Source organism: Pongo pygmaeus, chromosome 13 (assembly GCF_028885625.2).
Source record: "Pongo pygmaeus isolate AG05252 chromosome 13, NHGRI_mPonPyg2-v2.0_pri, whole genome shotgun sequence".
In the NCBI taxonomy this organism is placed as follows: Eukaryota; Metazoa; Chordata; class Mammalia; order Primates; family Hominidae; genus Pongo; species Pongo pygmaeus.
This window is the reverse complement of record NC_072386.2, coordinates 117,856,209-117,864,945: the sequence shown is the minus strand read 5'-3', so window position 1 is coordinate 117,864,945 and position 8,737 is coordinate 117,856,209. Positions and strand designations below refer to the sequence as shown.

At 47.2% G+C, this 8,737-nt stretch overlaps 1 protein-coding gene across 8 annotated transcripts in view; it reads right to left on the bottom strand.

The window, feature by feature from the left end:
• Positions 1-8,737, bottom strand: part of RALGPS1 (Ral GEF with PH domain and SH3 binding motif 1) — a 306,650-nt gene that overhangs the window by 42,818 nt on the left and 255,095 nt on the right. For all 8 annotated transcript variants that reach the window (XM_054500760.2, XM_054500761.2, XM_054500765.2 and 5 more), the window contains 2 exons: positions 8,404-8,497; positions 2,433-2,500 (listed from right to left, as the gene is read on the bottom strand). In XM_054500760.2, the coding sequence (XP_054356735.1) occupies positions 2,433-2,500; positions 8,404-8,497 (162 nt within the window). The remainder of the gene's footprint in view (positions 1-2,432; positions 2,501-8,403; positions 8,498-8,737) is intronic.

The window sequence follows — 8,737 nt, the reverse complement described above, 5'->3', positions numbered from 1 at the left end:
TGGCTCTTCATCCACCCATTTATCCACCCACCCACCCACTCACCCATCCATCTCTCTCCTCCAAAAACCCTACGAAAATTGAGCATCTACAAAGGGCAGGCATAATGCCAGGTGCTAAAGATCCAAAGAGGAATGAGTCGGGCCCAGTGACCAGACAGAGAATAATGACAAGTTGTGGTGAGTGCCATAAAGAAGCCAAGAGCTGAAATAAAGGCCGCCCTGAGCCCAACAGGATGAGCAGGAGCAGACCACAAAAACAAGGGGAAGAATGTCTAAGGCTCGAGCGAGGGGCCTGGGGAGGAGAACTTCACAGAGGCCTTGCTACTCTTAGGCAGAGGTGAGGCTAGAGTGTGGCCTGTGGATGGACAGAGCCACTAGGGAGAGGCAGACTTGACTCACACCAAGGCGAACACCATCCTGTGCCTGACCTGGGCCCTCCCACCTCTCCCTGCTCAGTGGCTCCAGCATGGAATCAGGCAGCAGGAAGGGGCACCGGGAGATGAGTATTCCAGAGCTGTCTGAAGGACAGCAAGTGTGGCATGGAGACTTCTTGGCATTTAGAGAAGTCCAGGGATGTGGCTCATCCTGTGAAGGCTATTGAACTGAAGAGGCTGCAAAGGCCAAACAGGCCTCTTATTCACACTAATTTGGAGGGGACTCGGAAGGACAGACCACCACTTTCATTTTGCTCCAGAATTCTGGCACTATCTCCTGATGCCACAGGCTAGTCTTTGCTAGCATTCCTTCCGTAGCTCTAAACAACTGCTGTCTCCTACAGTCTTCTGATAGGAACCCTGCCCTGCTCCCTCCTTGTCCCCCACAGGTCAGTTGTAGGTGACTGCGCACCTAAAAGGAGCAATGCTGACCGAGGGGGAAGGTATTCTAGAATGGCAGAAATGACAAAGTAGAGACAAGACCAGCACTAGGAGCTTTCCTTCTGGCCACCCTTGCTGGGGGTCACCTGCCACGTATGGAAGGCAATGGATTTGGAAGACTGCAAGAGATATTTTAATACTGGGCTTATGGAAACCCTGTGAAAATCAAGCTTCCACCAGAACTGTCTTGAGGTATAGACAACAGCATTTCCAGAGGCCCCAAGAATCAAGCAGCATGTCTCTCTAAGATACCAGAGGCCTCCAGGGGTGCTGGAGGCAGGGTCCGGCTTGTACAATGTAGCCAGGAGAGGCTGGAAAAGGCAAGCAGCCCGAAGTCCCCCGCTAGGAATCAGGGCAGAGCCTTACTGGGTGGGGCTCATGAGAGGCTGCCACACTGGCCCTATGGGCTCTGTGGTCCTGTGTCCACCAGGAGCTGTTACAGAGGTTGGCCTGGCACCAGAGAGTGGGGAGAGTGGCTTGAGCAAGTCAACGAGCTAGGGGAGGTGTGGCACCACGTAGCAGCTTGTAGCAGCCACCCCCTTACAAACACGGCACATCAGACTCTGAGCCGAGTGCCTTCCAAATAGTATTTTGTTTTTGACATTCCAACGTTCCTGGGAGGAGGGTTTCATCATCCCATTTTATAGGATAAAAAAAAAAAATGAGGCCCAAAGGGGTTACATCACTTGTCCAAGACTGCAGTGGCCTAGAATCCAGGGTGGTATGACCTAGAGTGCAAACCAGGGGGAGGAAGTGCTGTTGGGTTCCCCTTGACCCCCCACGCCCCCAACCTCTCCCTGGACAGCAGTGGAGATCAGCTCCTGTCGCTGAGAGTCAGTTGGAATATGAGTAAAAAGTAACCATTAAATAATAACGATGAAGCAGCCAACACTGAGCGCACTTTCATAATATCAGTGTGAGCAGAGCACTTTACAGGCAGGCATGAGCTTACTCAGGCATCACAACAACCCGAGAAGGTAAGTCGTCATATTATCTTCATTCTGTGGATGAGGCCACTGAAGATTACAGGTAAAGCGACAAAGCCAGGAAACAGCGGAGCTCGGGCTTGACTGCAAAGCCTGGGCTCAAATTACTAGGGGACAGTGTATGTGTGTGTGTTTCACAAGTCTGATGAGCCACCTGCATCTGGTGGCACCAAATACCCTGGGCATCCTCCGCACCCCTCCAGGGCACATAAACCCAAGCCTGGGCAGCAGCCCCGCTAAGGGTCCGGAGAGCCTGGAGAAGATGCTGGGGCTTTCTCTACCTTGTGTGTGCTCCCAACTCGGGGCTCTGATCCTGCCTCTCTTGGGGCTGTTCAGGCCCAGGCTCTAACACTCAGGCTCTTCCAGGGAGCCCCGGCACAGAGGGGAACCACAGAAGTCCCGCACGATCAGGAGCCTGGGCAGGTTGGTGCAGGAGGGCTGTGAACAGGGATAGCTGAGTCTGTTAAGCTGCAAACTTGATTTGCCCTTGGCCTCCCCAGTCAAGGCCAACTCTGGCAGCCACAGTTAGGCTATTAAGTGGGTTTGCTCCCACTTGAGGTAGCTACGATACCTGCAAGATCTTCCTTGGAAGAGACTAGTCTTGGAGAGCTGCTTCCTGGTTCGATTCTGAGCGACAGTCTGAAAACAAAGATTTTCATAATATCAGATGGGCTCTGGTTTACCACACAGGAACCTGTTTGGGGCTGGGAAAAGCTACTATAGTCACAGAAGCCAGGAATACTGTGAGATCTGCTCCAGATCACAGTCACTTCCCTCTGAGGTCTCCAGGGGGTTTCCACAGCCAAGAAACAATGGTTAAGAAGGACAAAGTGAAAAGGAGTTGAGTGTGGCCTACTGTCTACTGAGCACAGATGTGTTCACTCTGAACTAGTACATTTTCTAGACGAGGAAACTGAGGAGTGGTGAGGTTAAGCAGCTTCCCCAAATTCATAGGATTAGCAAGTGGCAGAGTAGGGGATCAAACCCAGGACTGTGTGACCCTGAACCAGAGTTAGTTTTTTCTTTCTTTTTCTTTCTTCTTTCTTTCTTTTCTTTCTTTCTTTCTCTCTCTCTTTTCTTTCTTTTCTCTCTCTCTCTCTTTCTTTCTTTTGATGGAGTCTTGCTCTGTCGCCAGGCTAGAATGCAGTGATTCTCCTGCCTCGGCCTCCCAAGTAGCTGGCTGGGAATACAGGCGTGCGTCCCCAACCCCAGCTAATTTTTGTATTTTTAGGAGAGACAGGGTTTCACCATGTTGGCCAGGATGGTCTCAATCTCTTGACCTTATGATCTGCCCGCCTCGGCCTCCCCTTTTTTGAGACAGAGTCTCGCTCTGTCACCCAAGCAACAGTGCAGTGGCAAGATCTGGGCTCACTGCAGCCTCTGCCTCCCAGGTTCAAGCGATTCTCATGCCTCAGCCTCCCAAGTAGGTGTGATTACAGGTGTGTGTCACCATGCCTGGCTAATTTTTGTATTTTTAGTAGAGGTGGGGTTTCACCATGTTGGCCAGGCTGGTCTCGAACTCCTGAGCTCAAGTGACCAGCCCACTTTGGCCTCCCAAAGTGCTGGGATTACAGGCATGAGCCACCGCATGTGGCCTCTGAACCGGAGTGTTTAATCATTACACTGCACTCCCCATCATCGGATGCCCTTAGAAAGGGACAAGGCAACAGACATGCTATGAGGACTGGCCCTTCAATATATCTTTTTAAAGCACTGATTAAGAACTTCTGGGTGAAAATGACAGAGTGAGACTAGATGCCAGACTCTCCCTTTCCTCCCAAAACCAACAAAAAATTATAAAAGTTTACGAGTGAAAGAACTCACCAGGTGCAACGGAACAACGGAAGGGGCATAATTTAAAGCCATGAACTTCAAAGAATTAGAGTCAAGGAAAGAAAAAGAAGATTCTGAAACCAGACCAAGAGTTGCATCATGGCATGGCTCCTGTCAAGCCCAATGAGAGGTCTCACTGGGTCTGAGTGGGGGTCCTTATGGTTCCCTCTGCTGAATGGCACCAGATGCTAAGGAAATAGGTGGAGAGCATGGCAGCTCCTCTGATGGAAATGAAGGCTCCATGGGGCATGATGTGAAACCTGAGGGTATCTCTTTCTGGAATGGGATACAGCTCCCCAACGAGGTGAAGGAAACTCCAACATAGGCCTTTTGCCAGAACACACATATGTGAAACAGACTGCTTGCTTACTGCCTCCACAGAGCCTGAGCCTTCTACTCCCCCAGGCTACAGAAGAGGAGAAAGACTAAAACCCCTGGACCTCCCAGCTAGCAGTAAGGGGTTCCCCTCTCACACACATGGGAAGAGGGCCAGACATCTCTCCCACCCTCAAATCATAGCCATGGAACATCCAGACAGAGCCTCTCAAATGGTATGGCAATACAGCCAACATCCTCTTGCAAAAGAAGGAAAGAGAACAGGCGAGCATTGCCCAATGGCCCAACCGAGAAGGCAGCCCCAGGAGCAGACGAAATACCCTCAAGTGCTTAGAGCAGTGGAACAACTTATTACAAACACAAGTAAAACAAAACCTGAAAAATGAGATGCTAAAATAAAGGAATGAGAAGAAAAAAGGAGATTGAAGACCTAGGGGGAACAAATCCAGGACTGAAATAAGAGAGTGCTGAATGAATACCTAAGTAGAAATAGACAATCCCAGTGACAGCTGATGAACAAGGTGGAGATTGCCGCTGTTAGCAAGAAGCGAATGGCTATGATGGGCAGAGAGCATCCAGCACGGATTCCTGGAATCCCTGGAAGAGAGAAGCCACGAAATGGCACAGAAGTAGTCAAAGATATAAACAAAAGGAATTCTTCTGCCATGAAGAAAGATGACGACACCATGGTCTGGGGAAATCTGGTACAGAACCCTCTACTCTGAGGCATTCTCTTATGAAGCTTTTGAACTTTAAGGAATTCTTCACTTACCAGGCAGACAAGATCCTTAACACGAGGAAAAAAAAAATCAGACGGGCTCATTCTCTACAGCAACATCCAAAGCCAGAGACAACAGCACACGGCCTGCAGCGCTGAGGGAAAGAAGCAAAGGAGGGCAGCCTGCAAGGCTGGGTCCAGTCCAATGCAGGCATTTCCCTGAGGGAAGGCAGGGCATGCGGGCCCTGTGAGCACTTTTATTATTTTGGTGGAGCAGTAGGTAGGGGCACCTACTTCCTGATGAAATGCAGCTAAATAAGGGACTGATTAAAATAAAGACTCCAGGAATGGAGAAACTATGGAGAAACAACAGGTGGTAAAAACTGAATCTGTTTAAAAATACTAAACAGTAAGAATTACGATTCCTGAACCTGTTTATGTTATAGGCTTAGACAATGTGGTAATAATAACATAACTAACAAAAAGTTGGAAACTGGTGAGGTGAAGTTAGTTAAGGAAGGGGGAGAGGGCTAATATTTTCTCATCTTTCATAACCAGAGTTGGCTGACACTGTTCACAATGGAAACCTAGTTAAAATAAAACTTACTGACTCAAGCCTCCTAATGTTTTTCCTGACCTCTATTATTATTATTATTATTATTATTATTATTTTGAGATGGAGTCTCACTCTGTCACCCAGGCTGGAGTGCAGTATTGTTGCAATCTCAGCTCACTGCAACCTCTGCCTCCCAGGTTCAAGCAATTCTCTTGCCTCAGCCTCCTGAGTAGCTAGGACTATAGGCACATGCCACCATGCCCGACTAATTTTTGTATTTTTAGTAGAGACGGGGTTTCACCATGTTGGTCAGGCTGGTCTTGAACTCCTGACTTCAGGTGATCTGCCGTCCTTGGCCTCCCAAAGTGCTGGGATTACAGGCATGAACAGGCATGAGCCACTGTGCCCGGCCCTCTTTTATTAATCTTAGAAGGCTCTTTTGGAAAATAATCTCTCTTTTGGTAAATAAATATTTAAAGAGCAGCATTTTTTTTCACATTTCAGTTTTTTTCTGGTTAAATTAAAATGAAATTAAAATTAGTATCTTAAATTAAAAATAGCTAGTGTAGTAGAATCCAATTTTAATATTCTATCCTTCTATCCATCCATCTATCCATCCTTCCCTACATATATATATACATTTTCTATGCATAGAAAAATGTCCAAAAGTATGTTCATTTAATGCTAATGGTCATGCTTTCTAGGTAATGGGAAATTGGGTAATTTTTCTTAAGTAAAATAAAATAGAATAAAGGCTGTGGGAAATAAAGCACTGGTTAGACCTCTTGGCATAACATCTCCAAAGCAGATGGGGGAGAACGTCAGCAATGCAATGCCACCAATGTAACAACTAAGCCATTGCATCCTTGTGGGTGAGGAGCCAGCCTCCAGATGTGAGTTGGGCCATGGCATGTGGCTCCTCAAGCAGAATCACAGGCTCTGCCCATCTCTTGCCCCTTGGAGCCAGGACCTCCCTGGGGAGGAACTCCCTCGATGGTCTGAGGGCCGGGGGTGAGAATGCAGGCCTCCTCCCTGGGTTTGTCCACTCTGACCACAACAAAGAGCTAGGCTGACTGTTGTTTAGCATCAGGTGCTGGGGCGTTACTCCTTCAAAGTAGAAGGAGTAATTACTCATGATTTGCAGCTTGTCCAAAGATTACCTCATGGTCAGAAGTATTTATAGGCCATTTTTCTCTCTAAAGCATATTAGTGTTAATGAAAAACCACTGTCTCCTTTATCACAATACTGGTGCATAAATGGAAAATATTATCCCAGAAACTAAGTGGGAATAATTTTGTACTCCAGGGCATTCTTTTCAGGAAAAGCAAATGCTTTGTAAATAAATAAAATGAACTTGATTTGTGGTAAGCATAATTTTAATGGTAATCTCTGGCTTTCATCTATTGTTGTTACTATTATCTAATAGATCACAATTTCATATTATAGTTTAACAAATTATTATATAAAACAACTAAAAGCATTATGTCTATGTTCCAAAAGATCATTAGAACCACCTAGGGAGCTTTGAAAAAATACAGATTTTCAGGCCCCACCCCAGACATCTGGATGGTTAGAGTTTCCCAGGTGACTGGTTCACAGCCACGGCTGCAGACCACTCCTGTAAAGCTGACCAGGTGGGACACTGCTTGAACATCCATTCCCCTTAGGGTCTTTCCTGGTGAGCGAATTGTGCGTAACGTGGGGGTTGTCTCTGTGGCTACAGTTCTCTACAGTTTTCACTAACTTAGATGAAGACCGTGCAGTCTGGCTAATTAAATTCACAGACACAAAACTGGAAGAGAGAAAACATACACTGGAATAACAAGATTCCAAGGAATCATGGCATATTGGAAGCCATCATAAGATAAGATTTAAAAGAATACAGATGCTTCTCAATTTACAATGGGGATACATCCCAATAAACCCATCATAAGTTGAAACTATTACAAGTCAAAAATCCATTGAATACATTTAACCTACCAAACACCATAGCTTAGCCTAGCCTACCTTAAATGTGCCCAGAACACTTACAAGAGCTTACAAAATCGTCTAACACAAAGCCTATTTTATAAGGAAGTGTTGAATATCTCATGGCATTTATTAAATACCGTGCTGAAAATGAAAAACAGAATGGCTGTATGGGTACTCAAAGTACAGTTTCTACTGAATGTGTGTTGCTTTCGCACCACTGCAAAGTTGAAAAATCGTTAAGTTGAACCATCCTAAGTCGGGCACCATCCGTGAATGTGAAGTTGACATTTAAGTGGTAAATGATTGATTACAAGAAGGCTGGGACTTGCCTTAATACCAGGTCATATGAAAAAGTACTGAGGTTCTTAGTCTCAAGCTGAAAATGGGCCAAGAGGACTTCCAAGCAGTATGGCAGACAGGGTTAACATGAAAAAATCCTTCTTTTCCCTCCAAATACATAGAAATGCTGGATAAATTCCCAGATGCCACAAATGAAGAAAGAACTGAAAGCCTCAGCAGGGTTAGTGGAAGATGAGGCCAAAGGGCCCATGGGTTTGTTATGAGAACTGGGTCTACTCCACAGGGGCTCTACGGGGAAGGAGGTAGGGCCTTGAATACTGTAGAGAGCTGAGAGTTATAAGGAACTGTCTCATCCATGAAACAGGCTCTTGGAGAACTCTGTTTGCTGGTCTGGAGATATGGCTAGAAGCTGCCTTGCCACCCAGCACTGTGGGTGGGGGAGTCACTTGTGAGAACCAGAGCATCATGCCTGTGCCATTCACAGCTGTGGGGTCCAAGTTCATATTATCCATACCATGTGGGAAAGCCACACTGAGAAGTTAACACAACACCTTACTCTGAACTGGGGGGCCTATGAGGATGGGGCAGAGATGGGTATGAGAGCTGTTCAGACATCACCACTGTGGGGCTGTGAGGTCAAAGATCACACTGCACGCGTGTGCTTGTGTGTGCTGGGGCCTGGGCGCTACTGCCGTGGACTCTGATAAGCCCTGCAGGTGGCTACTCACTGGTCCCAACAAGGGCTAGGCCACTTGCAGGGACCTGAGCACTAAGGACAAAAGTGGGGCTGGGAGGCCTAACTGACACAGGAGTAGGTGGGGACTTACTTGTAGTTGTCATCTTCCACAAACTTCTGGAGCTCTTCAATGTAGCGTACGGACTTCAGGTACTTCTGCACATGGGGCAGGGTGGTGAGGTGATCTGCAAAAGGTGGACCACATCCAGAAACTTTAGGCTCTCCCCATCTTTAGGCCCCCAGATGAGAAGTATAGAAATCATGATTTTAGATGCTCCCGGGATACTGAGACTCATTCACTCTTCCATCGGTTGCTGATGCTCTTTGGGGACTGGCCCTGTGCTGGCCACTGGAACAGAGGGATCATCAGGCCTGGGTTCTGCCCTCAAGGAGCACCCCCCGGATGACTGGGCCTTAGTCACCAC